The 22,315-nt window shown below is 43.0% G+C and overlaps 1 protein-coding gene across 8 annotated transcripts in view; it reads left to right on the top strand.

The window, feature by feature from the left end:
* VPS13B (vacuolar protein sorting 13 homolog B) overlaps positions 1–22,315 on the top strand; it is a 1,237,203-nt gene that overhangs the window by 731,992 nt on the left and 482,896 nt on the right. For all 8 annotated transcript variants that reach the window (XM_033933145.1, XM_033933154.1, XM_033933146.1 and 5 more), the window contains one exon: positions 3,524–3,727. In XM_033933145.1, coding sequence (XP_033789036.1) covers positions 3,524–3,727 — 204 coding nt within the window. The remainder of the gene's footprint in view (positions 1–3,523; positions 3,728–22,315) is intronic.

Genomic DNA, 22,315 nt, shown 5'->3' with positions numbered 1-22,315 from the left:
CACCGGGCTGACCAACTTCTGGCATTGGAGAGGAAGTTCTGGGCCAGCCAATTGCTGCCTGGCTGGCCTGGAACTTCCTCTCCAACGTTAGAATTGATGTCGGGTGGCAAAAGTTGGTCAGCCCGGTGCTTCAGCATCCTCTTTATAGGGAAGGAAAGCAGGGAGAGCTCAGAACTTGGTGGTGGCCTGTTACCTGATGGCGGCGATAGCCTATTGCACTGCGGCGTTGGCGGCCTGTTCCCCAATGGCGGTGGCTTGGGGGAGGGCAGGGAGAAAGAAAAGGGGGGCAGGGAGACAGAAAGAAAGAAGGGAGATGAGAGACAGGGAGACAGACAGAAAGGGGGCATGGAGAGAGAAAGATAGGGAGAAAGACATAAAGGGGGCATGCATGGAGAGAGAAAGACAGACAGAAAGAAAGGGGGAATGGAGAGAGAGAAAGACATACATACATAAAGAAAGAGGGCATAAAGAGAGAAAGAAAGAAGGGGCAGGATGAAAGAAAGAAAAAGTTGGAGGAGGGAATGAGGTCTGGAAGAGAGGAAGCATACAGGAGGCTGAAAGAAGGGAAGAAATATTGGATGCACAGTCAGAAGAATAAAGTGCAACCAGAGACTGATGAAATTACCAGGCAACAAAGGTAGGAAAAATGATTTTATTTTCAATTTACTGATCAAAATGTGTCTGTTTTGAGAATTAATATCTGCTGTCTATATTTTGCACTATGGCCCCCTTTTACTAAACAGCAATAGCGTTTTTTAGCTCAGGGAGCCTATGATCATCGAGAGCAGTGCAGGGCATTCAGCACAGCTCCCTGCACTAAAAACCGCTATTGCGGTTTAGTACAAAGGGAGGGGGTATATTTGTCTATTTTTGTATAGTTGTTACTGAGGTGACATTGCATAAAGTCATCTGCCTTGACCTCTTTGAAAACCCACAGAATATAAATGATAATTATCATTTTCTCTGCATACAGTGTGCTTTGTGTTTTTAAAAATTTTATTGTTGGTAGATCATTTTGACTTGGCCACAAAGGTAGGAGGGAGGGGAGCTGCTGAAAGACATCTAGTAATCCTTGCAGGCTTGACTGTGCAGGGAATTATTTTTTAAAATCATGTTTTGTTATGTGACTGGCATTATTTAGACTTTAATTTCTATGAATGAATAGAATGAAAATGATATAAAATTGCTTGCTTGTTTTTATGTGCGTGCGCTGAAAGGAAGTGGAGAGTGGGCTAGGGACGCTGAAGGGAAATGGGGAAGAGAGAGGGGGGGAGACTCTGATTTATAAATTGACAATTGTACAGAATATTGTTTCTTTTCATATTTTATTATAATAAGTTTAGTATAAAACTATTTGAGGCTTGGGTGGATGGGATCAGATGGTTTGCGGGGATGGGGCAGAGACGGAGCCAAATTTTTTTTCCCCGTGTCATTCTCTAGGCTCTTCCACGAATCGATGTCGACTACGTGCAGGCGAGCGGGGTGTCAGTCAGGTTGACATAGCTGTTGTAGCGCAAGCGGGTATGGTTCTCAAAATAAATCTTAATCATTGTACTGCTGATCTTTGGCTCTTTTGACTAATGAGTTTGCCTACCACTGTACCAGGGGAAGGTCCCAGAGTATAATGGATTCACCAGTTGTGACTCTTGAGTCTATCTTGAAATAGGCTAAAGACATTTATGCTGTTGCTTCAAAAGTGGAATATTTACCACAATATCAGTATTCTAAAGTCGGCTATGATGAAAGATTGGGAAAACTAGAAGAGGATGTCAGAAGTTTTAGAAATGTACAAACTTCTTATATCAAGGATGGGTAGCCACAGTTTTTGAGGACCATAATTCAGTTGGGTTTTCAAGATTTCCACAATGATTATGCATGAGATCTTTTTGTATACAATGGAAGAGGTACATGCAAATTAATCCTAGGCATATTCATTGTTGAAATCAGAAAACCCAACTGTTGTAGCCCTTGAAGACCATGATTATCAACCCTTGCCATATGCTCAGGATAAATAAATATAGTGGAAGTTTGAGCAGCTGGAACAATGTGACAGTAGTAACTTAACAAGTAGGCTGTAACCAGGAGTGAGGGGTTAGCACTGGAAATCCATCTCTTGGTGTTCTTAGCAATGCAAATTGCTGGAGTTAACAATATCCGGGCAGACTTTTAGTTATCTCTATATGGACCCAGGGGAGTGGACCTTGAGTAAGACAGCCATCCACTTCATTGAGGATTGCTGGAGGAACCAATAGTTTTATTTGACAACTTCTCTGGAAGCACAAAGGCCCTCATTCTATAAATGGTGTCTGCTGTTAGGCACCTAGATCAAGACTCCTACTAATATAGGCGCCTAACTTATATATTTTTTAATTGGTTCATTCAGTGCTGATTTAAAAAACCCCTAAGAGGCTCATAATAAAAAAACCAAACCCAAAAACATCTAAAAAGTGGCCTAAATGGGTTCTTGGACGATCAAAAAGCCTGATCATCCAGGTACCCATAATCAAAGCTGGTTTTAGGCTTTTTCACTGCCTCTAAACACAAAGAGCAAAAAGAGGTGTTTTTAGAGGAGGGGAAAGGGTGGGAGGTGGGCGGGAGGTGGGCCAACCTAGACATAGGCATACAGCAGGTACAACCAAAAGTTTAGGCAGGTTGTCTAGTCGACACTTATACGTTTTGACTTAGACCAAGTCAAAACAGGTATAAGTGCCGAAAAAGAGGCCGCTGAGCTGATCGCTGCAGCTCAGCAGCTCCAGCAACCTGCCTACCGCCTACTGAAACTATCGCTGCAGGAGAGATGACTCATCTCTCCTGCCATGATGGTGATCATCCCCCTCCCCTGCCGGCGATCCTCACCCTGAAGTGCCGCGGTTCGGAGAGGGGTGGTGTGGAAGCGAGCAGCACCAGTGGCCTCGGGGGTGTGTGTGTGTGTGTGTGTGTGGGGGGGGTCTTTTTGGGATGTGGAACGAATCATCCAAATTTCCCTTACTTCCTATGGGAAAACTCGCTTTGATATACGAACACTTTGGTTTATGAGCATGCTTATGGAACGAATTATGCTCGCAAACCAAGATATCACTGTACATTAATGTACACACTTAAAATTTGTATGAGCACACATATACACCTGCTTCAGGATAGGTTGAAGGTGTGCTTTCTGCCCTACCCCCTTTTATGAAGCCACATTTGACTTTTTTATCGCTGGTTGCAGCAGTATTAGCCCCAATGTTCATAGAATTCCTATGAGCGTCAGAGCTAATACCGCCATGGGCAGTGATAAATAAGCTTCGTAAAATGGAGGGCTAGTTTTTATAAGGACAAATAGGTGTTTCTATAAAATGAACTTAAAATAAGTTTCTGAAAACACATTTGCAGTAGGCACCCGTTTATAAAATTAGTCCTCAGTATCTGGATTCTTGTATCTTATTTCATAAGCTGTCAAGTTGTCTATTGCATAAATATTTTATTGTAAATGTTTGTTTCAAATTTACTTCTTCTTTTTTTTTTTTTTTACCTATTACAGGAGAGCTTTGAATTTGGGAATACTTCGAGACCCTGGTTCTGAAGTTGAAGACAGACAATACCAAATAGATCTACAGTCAATCAATATTGGTACCGCTCAGTGGGATCAGTTGAAACCAGAGAAGGAAAGTAGCAAAGGAGGGGTATTGACAGAAAATGAAAGAAATTCTCAAAATCCAGCATTGGAATGGAACATGGCTAGTAGGTAGGAAACAAGGAGAAACCTGAAACAGCTTTTCTCTAAAACTGCCTGAAAAAAATCCTTTACTGTTTATTCATCTTTAAAACTCAATAACAAAAATGTTTATTTCTAAGAAATATGTTACATTCCTCTGAACTATTTGTCTTCAACTATTTAAACTTCAACTATTTGTCTTCAACTATTTGAATTTCTTGCCATCATTTTGCACAGTGCTTTTGTCTTTTTTCCCTTCTATGTCTTAACCCCCTCCCAGTGCCCAGCTCAGATACTCGTATCTCCCTCATTTCTCTGTTCTGTCTTTTAAGAACATAAGAATTGCCATATTGGGACAGACTGAAAGTCCATAAAGCCTAGTATCCTGTTTTCAATAGTGGCCAACCATGATCCCAAAAACCTAACTAGATCCCAAGTAGTAAAACTTATTCTGCTTATCCTAGGAATAAGCAATGGATTTCCACAAGCCATCTCAATAATGACCTATGGACTTCTCTTTTAGGAAATTATCCAAACCTTTTTTTAAACACTGCTAAGCTAACTTCTTCCTCTCTGCCTGGTAATCTCTCCCCCTCTCAATCTCTCTCGAACCTTCCCCCACCCCACGATCTGGCGCAGGGAAGATACATTCTTAGAGGAAGTGTTGATATTGGGTTCCTGGGAGGATGGGCTATAAAACTAACTAAATAAAATAAACAATAGATGGCATAGTGTGCTTAATTGGTAGGGCACCATATACAAAATGGTGGCGTCCTTAGCTGTTTGCACGCTAGAGGAGCAATGAGCAGTCATCAGATTTTTGTGGTCAGAGGGTGTGAAACCTCGTGAAATTCATAGAAGAATGCTACAACAGTATGGAGATGCCTGCATTGGTGAGAGAAGAATGTATGAGTGGTAGATGCATTTTAAAATGGGCAAACATCAATCCCCGATGAATGCTCCAGTCGTCCTAGCAAGGCCATTACTGATGAGAAGGTGGATCGTACTGATGCCATTATTTGTGAAAACAGACACATTTCTTTAGAAGTTCTGGCCAGAGAATTGGATGTCAGTATCTGATCCGCACCAACATACAAACATCCATTTTGAGTATTTTGGATTATTGTAATATTATATATTTAGGGGCTTATAAAAAAAATACTCAAAAAATTAAGACTAATCCAGAACACCGCGGTTCGCCTTATCTTTGGTCTAAAAAAATGGGAGCACATTACCCCTTACTATCAAAAACTTCACTGGTTGCCAATGGAGTCTAGAATTCTGTTCCAGTTTTCCTGCATTAGTTAAAAAGCAGTTTTTGGGATGCTACCTGATTACCTTGCCTCTCAGTTTTCTCTGAAATGTTCTAATAAGAGTACTCATAGAATAAACCTATTTAATTACCCTTATTTTAAATTATGCCAATACAAGAAGTTCTTTGACAGAATTTTATCTTTCCAGGCCGCCAATGGCAGCAATGGCGAGGTCAAAGAAATGGTACATTCCTGGCTGAAGGTACAACCAAAAACATTTTTTTCCAGTGGAATAAACAAGTTGGTGCAACGGTGTGAGAAGTGTGTTGAAAAGGAGGGTGATTATGTAGAAAAATTACATGTTATTTGTATCTCTAATTGAATTATATATCTCAAAATATTCAATTTGCTTTTACATTTTGAAACACTCTCGTATTTGTTTAATACATCTACCTTTTCCTCATCACTCTTCACATTTCGGTTTTCAGCAGCTTTCAGCTTTCCACAATATACCTGAAAAAAGTGTCATCTCTCTTTGAGTCTAATCATTTTTTTCTTTCACATGCGCTTTAGCCATATTTCTCCCTTTAATTCTTTAAGTTTTATGCAGTATTCTTTTCTATGTTCTTCTTTCTGCATTCTTCTGTACTTCATAAATGCTACCTATTTTGCCTTTATTCCTTCCATAAAGGTTTCCTTTCCTTCTTTTTGTTATTTTTTTGTTTACTTTTATTGCATAACAATCTGTTGCCATTTCTCTTGTTCCTTTTAGCTTAGACCACTGAATTGTCACTTCTCTTATATCCTCCCATCCTGCTAGCTCTTTCCTCAAGTACTCCCTTGTTTTATTAAAGTCAGCAAGTTTGAAATCCAGGATTTTGAGTTTTGTGTGTCTACACTTTCCTTTTAGCTTATATATTAAACAATATTTTATAATGACCAATACTGCCCAAGGGAGCATCCATCTGAACATTAGATACATTTTCTCAATGTATGAGCATGAGATCTCTGGTGGGTTCTGTCACCTTTTGCCTGAGGATCGCACTTTGAAAGGCATCCTTTCCGATTCTGAAGATGGAACACTTCAGTCTGCATCTACATAACAGTTTGAAATCTCCCAACATTAGCACCTCACCTTTCATTCTCAGCCTTTGGATATCTATAACTAGATCTTTGTCCAGATTTTCCACTTGTGTCAGAGGTCTGTAGGTAGCACCTGTGTGAACAGAGAGTATCTTCTCTGTCTAAGACGATCCAAGTCACTGTTCTCCTTCAGCTGAATGGTATGAAAAACAAAATTTAAATGATTGCATGTGTGTTTGATGTGTTGAATGGTTCTCAGATGGCAACTCCAGCTCTGAAGATTTGGTTATGGTTATTTTTATTTGAAATACCGCCTTTCTTCCATGGATATTAAAGTGGTTTATAATACATTTTATAGTAATCAGATAGTCTAAGTATTTTCCCTATCTGCCCTGATTAGCTCAGAATCTAATTATGGTATCTGGAAATGGAGAGTTAAGTGACTTGCCCAGGGTCATTAGGAGTGGCACTAGGATCAAACCTGCAACCTAAGGGTGCCGAGGTAGCAGCTCTAATCACTAGGCAACTCTTTCCCTAAAGCCAGTATTGGGCAGACTTATATGATCTTTCTCCTGTATATGGCAACTTGTGTACTTTGACATTTGTTGAAAATGCTATATGTAAATAGCATGTACATTCTTCATAGCTATGCAAACAGTATAAAATTTATTGAAACAACAATAAAATAATTAAACATTCACATTTAATTTAAACAGCTAAATCTCCATGTTAAAGGCAACATATGACTTATGTCTAGGTTCATTCTCTACAGTTACACTCATAGGTTAAAAAAATCAACTTTTCTTTTAATATATTGTGAGAGATTCACAAAAACAACAGAGTATTAATCCTATTAGCTTCCCCTGGTTGCTAGAAACAGAAGCAATGCTGTTTGCTGTGTGACTCGAGCATGCCCTGCAGGCAGCTAAGAAAGAAACAAAAAAAAGGAATAGATTCCTAATCCAGGAAGTTCCTGAAACCATTTTACCTCTAAATTCCATGGGCTATTTTGAACTCTGTGATGCTACTGATGCAGCTGGATTGAGTCAGTTAAGACTTGAGGGCTGAGAGAGAGAAGTAGAGACTGAAGGTATGAGAGTAGATGTGCAGAAATCCACAGAATTGAGCCCCTGATTCTTAGGGACCCTGGCAAGAAAGAGAATTTCCAAAGGACAGTTAGGTTACCACAGAGCTTCAATATAAAAGATGAGGAAAGGTATTGACCTGCATTTTTCACATTAAGGTTCCTCTTGTACCAGAGCTGAGCCACATTCTTCCTGAAAAATAAAAATCCAAACATAAGGACTGGGAAGAAAGAGTTACCTGGAATAGGGACCAGTCAGCGCAGGAAAGGATAGAGTACTAAAAAGGCTGTAAAAGTTTGTTTTAAGTACAGTCCTCATAGAGACTGCCGAGAAGCTTATTACCCCAAGTTAAAGATACTTCTACATTTTGAAGCACTCAGGAAAATGCATAAAATAACTAAAATCCCATTCTTTTACATCTACTCAGGAGTCCGTATGTATGGTAATCTGTTCCTGCAAATTAGACTTGCAGAATGACTTCTTACAGTTTTGAGCAACTCCCGCATAGAAGCTGAGCACAGTTCCTTGCCAGTTTCTCTTCTGGAGGCAAACTGTGCAGAGGTGTTTCTGGTCTGCTCTGCTTAGTTTCCTTTTCATTTTTGCCTTAAGTTCATTTTTCGTGAGGCTGCGGTGTCCTGAGACCTATTTGGGGGGATTCTTTGTCTGGGAAAGGATGCAGATTCCGCTGAACCAGACTGCAGCTCTACAGGGCAAGCCTTCAGGTAGACCTGGAGAACCAGCCTGTTGTGAGGCTCAGGGCTCAGGATCTGTTCCCATGGGAGCCAGCTCACCTTCTGAGTTTATCAGTGGTTTGAGTGCAGGCTTTGGGCACCCTGTGATACTCTTGGGGTATGAGGGTGCCAGCTGCGTAATTTACCCACCCCATCAAGCTTTGAGGTCCTGTGGGGATGGCGGTCTTGGTTGTTGGTCTGACTGACAGACCAAAGAGTTCTTGGTTTGAAATTGGATTTGGAAGCATCTGAAATAGTAAGCCCTTTCCTTCTCTCTAGCAGCACAGAAAAGCTGACAGGCAGGCATCTCCATAGTACTGTGAGTACAGCCCCATTATTTCCTTTGGGAAAATTGGGGTGGGTCTGAAAATTTTAATTTTGAGGGTTTCTGGGGTTAGGGTTTAGGTTTCCCACCTCCAAAACCCTTTTTTCTGTGTTTTTGAATTTTCAATTACATTTCCATGGGCTGTTTTTGGTGATTTTATTGGTGGTGGCCATCTTGGATTTCAGTCAATTTTTTTTTTTTTTCAAAAGCCTCTAGCTGCCTCAAAACCCTTCAATTTGATCATAATCAATAGGGATGGACTCCTCAGGGTGTGAGGACACCATTAATTATAAAAATTATGCCCGTTGTTAGGGGGAGGAGGGTCCATTTACCGCATGCCGCAGTGCACGTGAGGGAGGTGTGGGAGCTTCAAGCTTAGCCCCATCCATGTTCTCCAGGGCTGGTGAACCGCTGTGGATCTGAGAAATGGGTGGAAAGTCCCATCCAGATTCCCTATTTTGTGATGACACAAAACGGAGGCGTGTAGAGTCAGCGGAACTCACAAGAGCCCAGCCAGAGGTTCTTCAGGCTTCATTTGCTTCCCTTGCCCAAGGCTTCTCCCCAGAATTTGTAAATCTTAAGTAGAGAGCCTTTTTGACAAGACCTGGACAGGTAATACAACCTGCATATGTGCAGACGTTGGCATAGCCTCTTCTCCGGTATCTGCCTCTTAGTTAAGCAAGCTGGGTCTTGGCTCCAGTGAACGTTCGGAGCCAGACTGGCCAGATTGGAGGTCAGACTTCATGCCACTTTTGTCTCAGGGCTCGGATATAGTCCTGGATGACTCTGGTTTCATATTTGGGTCCTGCAGTCAGGAGGCCTCTCTAGACCCTGACCAGGGGGATGACCCTTGGATCTGCTGCCTCTTCAAGTCTGTCTCTGTACTCCACTTGCCAGTGCTATTAAAGAATGGAAGCAGAGGTTGGAGCTTCCAGCTTCCATTCTTTAATAGCACTGGCAATAAAGGGGCAATAATAAAATTTAATAATAATTTATTTTTTATATACCGCTATACCAAAAAGTTTGAAGCTGTTTACAACAAGTACCATTAATACATACAGTGTGAATAGGAATAACATAAGAGATAAAATAAGCAAATAAAATTGGAATAGATCAGTTAAAACAGGAGATTTTATGTAAAAACACAGAAAGTATTAAGGAGTCAACCTATCAAACAGATGGGTCTTTAGCAGTTTTCTGAAATCAAAATAAGAAGTAGCCTCTAATGTAGTTTTTCCAAGCCCCGTATTCAATTTAGTGGCCTGGAAAGCGAAAGTTCTCTCAAGAAACTTCTTGTATTGACAGGATTTAATAGAGGGATAGTTAAACAGGTTAATCCTACGTGTACTCTTGTTAGTCCATAAACCGACAGGATTTAATAGAGGGATAGTTAAACAGGTTAATCCTATGTGTACTCTTGTTAGTCCATAAACCATCTGGAGCTCCTAACCATCTGGCTGGCCTTGAAGACGCTGGAAAAGGTCATTGAGGGAAAGGCTGTAAGGGTGTTCTCCGACAACGCCAAGTTTACACGTTTTACTAAAGTCGTCATATTGTTGTTTTATTTATGAACTAGTCTTTAAGCCCGTTACATTAACGGGTGCTAGAGTAGATGTCTGTCTGGGTATTTTTTTCTTTGTCTCTCTCTCCTTGCACGCTGCCTGTCTGTCATTTTTCTGTCTGTGAATCTCCTTGTGTCCTTAGTGCCCTCAGTGCCTCCTTCCTATGCCCTTAGTGCCCCTTTCTATGTCCATAGTGCCCCCAGTGCCCCTTTCTATGTCCTTAGTGCCCCCAGTGCCTCCTTCCTCCCCTCACCCCCCCTCTGATGCCAGCCTGCCTGCCTGCCTCCCATCCCCCTTCCATTGAACCCCCCCCCGATGGCAGCCTGCCTGCCTTCCATCCCCCTGAGCAGTATGTTTCCATGGAAACCACCCCACCCCTCGATGCCAGCCTGCCTGCCATTGAAACCCTTCCACCCACCCTCCGATGCCAGCCTGCCTGCCTGCCTCCCATTCCCCTTCCATTGACCCCCCCGATGCCTGCCTGCTTGCCATCCTCTGAGCATCATGTTTCCATGGAAACCACCCCACCCCACCCCCGATGCCAGCTTGCCTGCCTTCCATTGAAACCCCCCCACCCCCTCCATTGCCTGCATCCCCCTTCCATTGAAACCCCCCTCCGATGCCAGTCTGCCTGCCTGCCCGCAGCATGTTTCCATGAAATCCCCCCACTCCCCTCTGATGCTAGCCTCCCTGCCTCCCATCCCCCTGAGCAGCATGTTGCCATGGAAACCACCTCCCCGATGCCATCCTGCCTGCCTTCCATTGAACCCCCCCACCCCACCTCTGATGCCAGACTGCCTGCCTCCCATCCCCCTGAGCAGCATGTTTCTATGGAAACCACCCCCCGATGCCATCCTGCCTGCCTTCCATTGAACCCCCCACCCCCCCTACGATGCCAGCCTGCCTGCCTCCCATCCCCCTTCCACTGAAACCCCCCCACCCTACCCCCCCGATGCCAGTCTGCCTGCCTGCCTCCCATCCCCCTGAGCAGCGTGTTTTTAAACCCCCCTATGCCGACCCTAGGCACACCACTAACACGCCGCAACTCCCCCCTCCCCCCGACCTTAGGCACACCACTAACACGCCGCAACTCCCCCCCCCGACGACCCTACCCGGCACAACAGAAACCCCCGTTGACCCTCCCAGCCGACCCTCCCATCACTAGACAGCTGACAAACCTGGCAGCTCCAGCAGCGTCCCAGGCACACTAAACACGCTGCTTCAGGTCTTCTACTGGCCTAATTTCCTCTGCCGCGTCCCTGATGATGTCATCAGGGACACGGCAGAGGAAATTAGGCCAGTAGAAGACCCGAAGCGCTTTGAAGAGGAGCAGCAGCGGGAGGGAGGAGACGCTGGTGAGGACTGACAGAAGCACACCTCACGCCACCAGGACTCACGATCGTTCAACAGCGCATGCGTGCTCTAGGGTTTTATTATTATAGATGATGCTTATGGTCTTCTCAACTGCTTCAGCATTCCCCTTCTGTTATGCCTAGGGCCCGGGGGTAAATGAACTCAGCATACTAAGTGACATGTCTCCTCAAGTCTGCTTATCTAACCTCCTTAACCTTAGTGTTACCTTGACAACATCAAAGGGATAGTGAAGACAGATGGTAAACCAGTCTCTGCAAACACCTCATTCATAACCTCAAAAGGACAGTAACGCCAGATGGGACCTGAATGTTGACAAAACAACATCAAAGGAACTGGCCAGGGAAGTAACTGAAACTCAGTTTTCTACTAACATGAATCCACAAGTCTGTTTATCTGACATCCTGACCTCCTTGATCTTCAAAGGACAGTAAAGACAGATGGTAAATCAGTCTCTGCAAACACCTCCTGGGTAACATCAAAAGGACAGGGAAACCAAACAAGTATCTGCCATCTTGACCTCCTTGACCTAGGTGTTGTCAAAACAAATAACAAAGGACCAGTACCAGCTGTCTTACTAAGAGGCAAGCAGCTTTTCACCCAGTATAAAAGACGGGACTTGCCTCTAACCTTAGAACCCAAGACGTCTCCAGGAACAGGATCCAAGATGTCTCAAGGGGCAGTCTCCCGTGTCTACTCGCCTATCTATTGAGGGGTTCCCAATTGTGAAGGTAGAGTGTTTGCCTGAGATACGGTGATGCTATTTTATTCTTATATATATATATATGTATAATAAAGTGTGATTGTTTATGCTTTATATTGTCTGTGTGCTTTTCTGAGTGTCACTGATCATCCCATTTGACAGAAATAAGTGGCAGAACACCTTCTAAAAACACAAACAGGTGTGGTATGTTAACTTGTTATAAATTTAAAAAAATAATAAATAGAAGCAAAGCGATGTCAGATAGTGGCAGTATAGAGATAATTCAAGCATGAATGGAAAAAAAATTCTTATCTCATAATTATCTTTCTTTATGCAAGTGATTGGTTCTGGCTTTTGTTTTTGAGCTTTTCAGAATTTATAAGTCTATTATATTTAAAAAAATGAAATTTGTAGGTATGATTATGAGTAAAGTACTGTATTAGCTTTTTCTTAACTGAGCTTTGTTGATATAGTTTGTCCAGCTTTCTTTAATTCATGGAGTGGACGGAGACGTACATAGATGGATCAGAAACTGGTTGGCGGGTAGGAAACAGAGGGTAGGGGTGAAGGGCCACTACTTGGACTGGATGGGGGTCACGAGTGGTGTTCCGCAGGGCTCAGTGCTCGGGCCGCTGCTATTTAATATATTCATAAATGATCTAGAAACAGGCACGAAGTGTGAGATAATAAAATTTGCGGACGATACAAAACTATTTAGTGGAGCTGGGACTAAAGAGGAATGCGAAGAATTGCAAAGGGACTTGAACAAATTGGGGGAATGGGCGGCGAGATGGCAGATGAAGTTCAACGTTGAGAAATGTAAAGTATTGCATGTTGGAAACAGAAACCCGAGGTACAACTATACGATGGGAGGGATATTATTGAATGAGAGCAACCAAGAAAGGGACTTGGGGGTAATGGTGGACATGACAATGAAGCCGACGGCACAGTGCGCAACAGCCGCTAAGAAAGCAAATAGAATGCTAGGCATAATCAAGAAGGGTATTACAACAAGGACAAAAGAAGTTATCCTGCCATTGTATCGGGCGATGGTGCGCCCGCATCTGGAATACTGCGTCCAATATTGGTCTCCGTACCTTAGGAAGGATATGGCGTTACTCGAGAGGGTTCAGAGGAGAGTGACACGCTTGATAAAAGGGATGGAAAACCTCTCATACGCTGAGAGATTGGAGAAACTGGGTCTCTTTTCCCTGGAGAAGAGGAGACTTAGAGGGGATATGATAGAGACTTATAAGATCATGAAGGGCATAGAGAGAGTAGAGAAGGACAGATTCTTCAAACTTTCGAAAAATAAAAGAACAAGAGGACACTTGGAAAAGTTGAAAGGGGACAGATTTAAAACGAATGCTAGGAAGTTCTTCTTTACCCAACGAGTGGTGGACACCTGGAATGCGCTTCCAGAGGGAGTAATAGGGCAGAGTACAGTACAGGGGTTTAAGAAAGGATTGGACAATTTCCTGCTGGAAAAGGGGATAGAGGGGTATAAATAGAGGATTACTGCACAGGTCCTGGACCTGTTGGGCCGCCGCGTGAGCGGACTGCTGGGCATGATGGACCTCAGGTCTGACCCAGCAGAGGCATTGCTTATGTTCTTATGTTCTTATGTAGGTAGGTGTCTGGGTTTTTTGCCTCAAAGCTTAGGGTACTTCTCTGTAGAAACAATGTACAATATTCATTTTCTAGATGTTCACTGTTTTTTACTGTTTCTATTTGGCAACCAGTTTTGCCACATCTGGGCTTATTTTATGATCTGTGGATGTGATGTGCTGGGAACTAGATGAACCATTACTGATCCTTGCCATGTGCTAGGTTATTTCTTGCATAAACCATTGAATTGCTGGTTGGTGTTTTACAGAGTATATAATGAATCGAGGGTGAAGTTCATCAGTTCATTAGAACTGAAAGAAGTATAATTGTATGTCTAAAAAAGAAAGAAAAAAAAATGCATGAAATAAAAAAGCTAAGAGTGAAGGTAATGTTTGTTTTTTTTCTTTGGGTGCAAATAGTGAAGAATTTTTAAGATCATGGGAATATCCAGCTGAAACTGCCCTTGGATTATGAAAATAATTCAATGAGAATTTGCATCATGTTCTATTTCTTTGAAGACTAATGCAGCATAGGTGTGATAAATAAACAAAGCGCAGTGGTTCTGTAACTATGCGGTGAACAAAATTTTAAAAAACACTCTTCCGAGATTGCATCATATATAACTGCCTTTCTGTGACTGATATTGTGACAAATTGTTGACTGCCCTTTGTGTGATGTTAGTGTTTAAACATGAATGAGCATAACTTGCACATAGTGTCAGGTATGGCTCTGGGCGCCTGGATGGGCAGACAGGATTGACCATGCAGGTATTTATCTGTCATCATTTACTATGTTACTCAGTAGATCTGGAAAGACAAGACTAATTAGTAAGGTTCATTTTATAACAGGGTACTTAAAGAAGGCACTTATGTTGCATCCTATTCTATATAATAAAACTCTAAGCGCGCATGCACATTTAGAGTTTTGGGATTCCTGGCTCCTTGAGATGTGCCTCCATGCTGAATTCGATTTTTGAACACGGGGCAACTCCCCCCTCACTGGAGGGGTCGGCCGCTGCCCCCGTGCAGGACTGGTGAGCTGAAGGTGTTCCAGGCAGCGTCCGGCGGGGGCTCGAAGCTGCACAAGCAAAAATCCCTCTCCAACCTCTCCTTCCTCACCGATGCCAAAAAGAAGCCTCGCCACACCTCCGTGGCACCTGCCCCGGCCCCGCTCCCAGCACTCACTCCACATAGCTGAGAGGAACGGCTGGAGGGCGGCGGTTCTGGAGACTGTGGGAGCAGGAGAGGGAGGAGGAAGAAAAGAAGAAAAGAGAGCCAAAGACCCACAAGTGAAGAAGCAGCAGTCCGAGAGGGGGAAGAGAGCGACACTCTTCAGCGGAGGTGTTACTGTCAGCCGCAGACTGGGTTTCGCACCGACATATTTTTGTCCGGGTAGTAGAAAACGGGCCAAGTGTGGACATGATGGCGGGAAGGAGGGAGCAGGTTTCAGTGGATATGGCATGCGGACATGCACTGGTCACAGTGGAGAGTAGGCTGTGGCGCCATGACTGAAAGGTTCCTAAGGGGAAAGAAAGGGGGAGTTGGTAGTGGCAAACATGAATGCGGTGGATTTGGGGGGGGGGGGGTACATATATAGCAATTGGTGAAAATCGTGAATAGAATAGATATAAAAAAAAGGGTGAAAGAATTGTATTTGGGTATTTTAGCTCAGCAATTTGTTCGCGCCGGAAGGGAACAGCACTGATGCTTATTGTGTTGATTGTTAACTGGATTATGGATGCTGTTACTCCTGGACAGGGGGGGGGGAGCAGGGAAGGGGTGCTACTGGACATGGGACTTCAGGAAGGATGGAGGGGTAGAAGAAAGACATATGGCCTTGGGGAAGAACAAAGGGGACCTGAAAGGAAAAGATGGCAAAAGGGGTGAAACAGGGTCAGAGAGAGATGGCAGAGAGTGTGAGAGAGGGAAAGGGCGTGATGAGGGTCAAAAGGGTACAGAGGACTAAGGAAATGATGAAAGGTGAGGTGGTGGGACTGGGATTAGTGGGAGGCACGGTCCAGCCATGGTACAGGCGGGGCATGGGTGGCTTCAGGGTATAGGTGGTGCTATTCTAGCACCCATTACTGTAACAAATGTAATGGGCTTAAACACTAGTCTATTTTATAAAGGCATACTGACACACTGAAAAGTTGCCATACAAAGTATATATGATCGAAAGGCAGAAGTAATCTCGTATGTATATACAGTTTGCTGATAAGAATCAGCACTTAAGTTTATACATTTTAAAGATATCTGCATAAATGCTTATTTTGCCCCTGGCAAAACTTCTGCTCACATAAAAGTAGGTAATGGACTAGATTCAGTCAAGAGTGCTCAAAAAACGGGACCAAAATAAATCACCACAGAGCGTATAACATAAAAGGCGTGCCAAGTTGGTTGCTGTTCTCTTCCCTCTCTCCCCCCCCCCCCCCCCCCCCCGACCTCCTCTCGAACATGGCCTGTCATTGACTATCCAGGAATAACTCCAACAGTGGCTAAAAAAAACAACCATTCACTGCTGCTGGCTGAATATTGACACCCGAGTATTATACTTTTTTCCTATTCTATATTCTGAGTATAATCTTTATTAAATAATGCCACCAAGTAATTGAGAGGATACAGTATGGAACAGTTCACTGTGAATCTTGTGCCACAGATGCTTTCAGTCTCAAGTTCATTCTCATCATTACCCTTCCAGCAGCAGATTAGTAGAATTTAAAAGTAAAGGTGCATGCTCAATAAATATCTATTTTCATAACAAATTTATGATTATATAGCTTATCTTATGGTTGCTAAATGCTATGTTTTTGTGTCCTATTCAATATTGTATTTCTCCCCTTCTACCTTCTGAGTCAGTCTATAATATCTAAATGTATATTTATACCGTCATCTAATGACTATTGTTTGTATATCCCTCCATTATTATAAAATTTTTTTTACTGTAAGCCGCTTAGAAATCTGATAAGCGGGATAACAAATTTTAATAAAAATTGGCAAACTGTTTATAGAATAGTGCTTTTTTAGAATAGTGCTTTCTGCCAATTTCAGCACCAAATAGGGGTGTGAAGATTTATACTAACTGAAACCTGGTGTAAATCCTAGTGCAAAATTTAGGCACAGATCCTTAATATTCAGTAATACTACTGTGTACATTTTTAGTAAACGCCCTGACCCACCCATAGTCCTTCACATGACCGCATCCCCTTTAGAGTTGCACACTATAAAATTTGTGTATAGACCTTTATAGAATAGTACTTAGCAAAATGTGCGCATAAATCCAAATTGTTGCCAATTAAGGCCAGTAATAGCATTCAATTATTGGCACCAATTAATTTGTTATCCAATTTAGTTGTACTTACAAATTTACACACCATTTGTAAAATCCAGGGGTGTATGTTTTCCTATGACCTACTTTTATACCTGGATTTGACAGAACAATTTTATAAGCACTTATTTAAGTGTGCTGTTATATATACTCAAGTCACTTATAAAATCATTCTTATTGCATTGAAATTAAGGTTGTCACAGGAAAAATGGATACACCAAAACAGCATTTCAGCATGATTAATTTGAAAGTTAGTCTTACAGCTATATTAAAATATTCTCCTTCTTTATAGTGATACAGACACAAGAGTTAATTTGTAGTGGAGCTATAAGTATTGAGCAGTTCTTGTTGACCAGTTTCCAAAATTAGTTTTGTATCAATAATAATAATAATAATAGCTTTATTTATATCCCCCTCATACCTTTTCAGTTCAAGACGGTATACAGTAAAGTAGAAATACAGTGTGGATACTGCAGGTATCAATACAAGAGGAGAAAACAGGGAGATTACAGCATTGGTTTAGGGGGAGAGGGTGAGATGAGGGTGGGTTGCACAAGTAGGAGATGGTGTGTGTTGGGGGAGTAATTAGAATGGATGGGTTTGAAGGCTCAGATAAACTTGTCGAATAGGTGGGTTTTCAGAGTTTTTCTGAAAAATTGGTATGATGGAGAATTCAGGAGAAGGGGGCTTCGGGTATTGTTCCAGATGCCTGCCAGAAAGGATAGTGTCTTGTCTAGGCAGTAGGCAGCAAGCAATAACATCAACGGAGGAAGGAGTACCCTAGTGGTTAGAGCTACAGCTTCAGCACCCTGAGGTTGTGTGTTCAAGCCCCATGCTGCTCCTTGTGACCGTGGGCAAGTCACTTAATCCTCCATTGCTCCAGATGCATTAAATAGACAGATAGGGAAAGATGCTTGAGTACCTGAATGTAAACTACTTAAACAATCTCTATTGATAGGTGGTATATAAGTAACTTAAAAAATCATAAGAAATCCCAAAATACAGTGGTTCATAATATTTTTTGTGATCAGTACCAAAGTCTATTTTTGAGTTAGCTCAGTTGCCAACCATCTTAGAATGTTCTCCTTGGAAAAGTTATTTTGTATATTACCTAGATTTCTTGCATGCCAAACACAATGCTTGAAAAAGTTGTAATTAACTGCCTTAGGAGATGTTGAAAATGGAAATTCTACTTCTTCGGAGACAAGCAGGGGAGATGCAAGCACACTTGTGGCGGAATAGAAATCATTAATGTAATATAATTCCTAGACTGATCCTGTGTATTGGTGCTCTCTCCTAATTACAGTAGGTTTACTGGGCATGTGCAGGTACTCTCCCCTTCCAAGGCTCATTCCCTTGCCTTGAGTTTTTTCCTTAGCCATTCTTGACAGATTGCCGTTCTCCTCTCTCTCACACTCATTAAAAAAAAGAGAAGGGTAGAAACAGTACAAAAAGCCTTCAGGTAATCACAAACCAGCAAACAAGCAAGCACTAGGACCACGCGGGAGCCATACCACTGAAAAAAAACAAAACAACAACAAACAAATCAGAAACAGCTCCAGTTTCCTCGCAGCTTCTTCTTTTCAGCAGTATGACTGCACCATGTCTGACAGCCATGTCAATATTTCCTTCCCCTCAGGGCCCAGGTTGTACTCACTGGAGGAGATGATTTGCTGCTCACCAACATGCACAGATCGTGTTTCAGCTGCTGTCTCCTCAAAAGGCTCGATTTTGACCCACTGGGGGAGGTGATTTGCTGCTCACTGACATACAAAGATTGGGGAAAGTTGGCAGAGCACACCGAGACGACACGGAAATGGCCAAAAGCTCCACCCTTTCACCGCCAGCTAACTCAGCACCAACAACAGGGAGAATTCTCTTGGCTTACTTCAACTTTCAGCCATCAGCAGACACACAAAAAAAGGCCTACCATAAAGCAATTTCCAGTGTAATAGGTGAGACATTATAGACCAGCGGTCTCAAACTCAAACCCTTTACAGGGCCACATTTTGGATTTGTAGGTACTTGGAGGGCCTCAGGAAAAATAGTTAATGTCTTATTAAAAAATGACAATTTTGCATGAGATAAAACTCCTTATAGTTTATAAATCTTTCCTTTTGGCTAAGTCTTAATAATAATATTGTAAATTATAGTTAAAGAGACATATGATCTAGAAATTGTTTTATTTTACTTTTGTGATTATGATAAATATACCAAGGGCCTCAAAATAGTACCTGGCAGGCCGCATGTGGCCCCCAGGCCACGAGTTTGAGACCACTGTTCTAGACAGTAGGGTTATTTCCCTTTAGCCGCATGCTGCTGGATTTTTTACTCTGCCTCCGTTATACTTCACTGGGCTCTGTAGCTCCACCTTCAGTTCTTTCCTTCTGCACGCTTGTCTGCAGATGTGTTTGTCCTGCTCTCCCCATTTTATCATTGTTAATTTGATGTAATTTTGTCCCTTTTGGGGGGTATTTTAATATTTGGAGCAATCTTGGAGCTCTGCCTACTTGAAAATTCAGACTTTGGTCTGTAGCTGACAGGCCGATCCCTCTGGGTACCTGTTAGCCAGCCTGTATAGTTTTCTCTAGAGCTCAGGGATCGAGCATAGGCTGTTAAGTGCCCATAGGAGGCTCAGCGGGGTGCATCTTTTGGACCACAGAGTGGAGGTGTAGTCAGACATAGGAGCTTGACTGGCAGCCCGAAGATCTGCTTTACTGAACCATTCCCATCATTGTGGCAGTGAATTTTCTCATTCAGCTTCTGTGAGAAAACTGAAAGCATGCTACGGCACAGATTCTGTCTGGTCACAGTGAATACACCTGCTGTCAGCCTGTGAGAGACATCGGCGGAGGTTGGAAAATTGGTGTTTTGAGTGTTTCTGAATGTTCCCCCTCCTTAAAAATCCTAAAATTGCTGTTTTTAGAGTTTAGGAAGTGTAAAAAATATTGTGATTTTAGCGTGAATTTTGTGACAGCGGGATAACAAATTTTAATAAATGTTAAACTTCATATTGGAGTTTTAGTTATTTTAATTTCCAGAGCTCCCTTCTTCTTCAAAACTGCAGCTTTTACCTAGAAACTTGCTGGGATGGAGTCCTTGGGCTTTCCTCATATGGATTCTTGTCAAGATTGCGCATATTTAGAGCTTTTAGAGTGTTTTTGCACCATGTGCCTTGTAGCACAGCCAGGGGGAACTGCAGCGTCCAGCCTAGCCTCTGCCCTGCTGAAGCAGGTGACCAAATGCTTAGTTAGCCTGGCAGTGCGGCCTTTGTGGTTTTCAGGGCTCGGCATGATTGGTAATTCTATCCACCAGGCTGCAGACCCTGCACAGCTTCAGAAACGCAGTTTAGCCACCTTAGAGTGACCTATGCCCCAGGAGCCAGACACCTTTTCAGAATATTTGAAATTTTTGCGCTCTGGATTTCAAAAGGCAATGTGTAGCAAAATGCTGTTGCTGAGCGATTACGGAAGAAGTCACCAATCCACGCTTGCTCGTGTTTCCAGATTCCAAGGAAGATAGACATGCAAGGCACTGTGCAGAGCCCAGTGAGAGAGCAAAGCATGCAGATGACGCCTATGTGCCCTCACCCAAGGAATCACATCCAGTATTGCAACCAGGTATCCCAGAAATTGAAGATAATCCCATGCCGACAGAACCGGCTACTGAAGGAGAGAAAGCTGGGCACACAGGTTCCACCAGATAGATGTGGCCTGCAGCCAAGTCAAAAAGAATTCCCTGGTATCCCAGCAAGTGCGTGATTGTCAGATGGCTCTTCCTTAAGTGAACAAATCACGCAATTGCTGTGATACCTGGGAATTCTTTTTGACTTGGCTGCAGGCTGCATATATCTGCCAGATGCCTGCTGGTGAAACCTGTGTGCCCAACTTTCTCTCCTTCAGTAGCCGGCTCTGTCAGCATGGGATTATCTTCAATTTCTGGGATACCTGGTTCCGTAATCGCTCAACAAGAGCATTTTGCTACACATTGCCTTCTGGATCGTGGTGATGTCTGATTTCAGCCTTTGGGTCTGGGGAGTTTGACACCCTCTCAGCGAACATGGAGCTCAGAGCCATTCAGCTAGCTCTGATGAGATTGCAGAAGATTCTGGAGAACCAGCATCTTCTCTGGCAATGTGATGGCAATAGCCTATGTCAATTGCCAGGGAGGGACCAAGAACACTCTTCTGGCTCTGGAAGCCCACCATCTTATTCTTTAGGCAGACCATTACCTCCTAGCACTGATGGTAGCATATGTGACGGGAATAGTCAATGTTTGAGTAGACAGATTCTGGATCCAGATGAATGGGCCCTGTCCGCAGCGGCGTGCTGAGCACTTGTGATGCGCTGGGGTTGGGCCCACTTCTATGTCCTGGCCTCAGCAAGATTCAAGACAGCGGATCACTAGTTCAGTTGCTGATCTGAGCCTGGAAGAGAGGAACTTGATATTCCAGAGCAGCTGTAGACTCGGGAGATTCTCCTGTATGCCTTTCTCCTTGGCCAATGTTTGACCAGATCATTCGATGGTTCACGGACCAAGGTTAATGCCTATGATCATGGAATCCCCTAAAAGCAATAATTTTCTGGATTGAGCTTTCTTACTCTTCCTTTGTGGGTGCTTTTCTTCATGAGTTATCTTCATTGGTTCTGGTTCAATCTCGATTCTTTCTTGAGCACTGCAATGCTCTAATGGAGCAAAAGAAATATGTAGGTACAATTGTGAGGGTGGATGTTTCTATGTCACATGTCACAGTCTACCTGACCCTACTGTGATCCATTTATTCCTTGATTGCATTACTCTTTGAGGCAGTGGTGGTAATATGGTATGACTGCAGAGTGACGGAAGCTGCTTTCATGGCATCCAATTCCTGCTTAAGATTGCAGATCTCCTTAATACTAGAAATCTGAAGACAAGTTGGTATGGTTCTGTGGAGTGATAGAAGCTGTTTTGATTACAACCAATTCCTGTTTAAGATTACAGAGCTCCTCCTTAATACTGGAAAACTGAAGACAGATGGGGGCAAGCCCTAATTCTCCAGATAATGTGCCATGGAACTAAAACACCACTGCATTTTTTGGACCCCAAATTAATATAACACACTGTCTTATTTTCGGTGAAACACGGTAGTGACCTGGATTGGCTACCGTGAGGACAGGCTACTGGGCATGATGGACCATTGGTCTGACCCAGTAAGGCTATTCTTATGTTTGAATGTTCCGTCCCTGGCTGTATTCAAATCCAGGCTAAAAGCCCACTTTTTCGAGATTGCTTTTAACTCCTAACCCCCCAATCACTTGTAAAGAACCCATGCCTGAGAAACTTCCTGGCCCGCTACTTATCCTGTTTCTTTTGATTAAACTGTAAGCTCTACTGAGAAGGGGGAGTGTCTCTTGAATGTTTTCATGTACAGTGCTGCATACTAGAAAATGACACAGGAACAGATTTTTCCCCTTCCCGTCCCTGTGAGTTTTGTCCCTGTCCCTGCCTCAAGCCTGTAAGCTCTGGCTTAAATACACAAACCTCAGACACTTATGATTTTAAAGTATTTGAGGCTTGTGCAGTTGAGGACGGAG

Source organism: Geotrypetes seraphini, chromosome 2 (assembly GCF_902459505.1).
Source record: "Geotrypetes seraphini chromosome 2, aGeoSer1.1, whole genome shotgun sequence".
NCBI classification, from domain to species: domain Eukaryota; kingdom Metazoa; phylum Chordata; class Amphibia; order Gymnophiona; family Dermophiidae; genus Geotrypetes; species Geotrypetes seraphini.
This window is presented reverse-complemented; position numbering and strand designations above follow the sequence as displayed.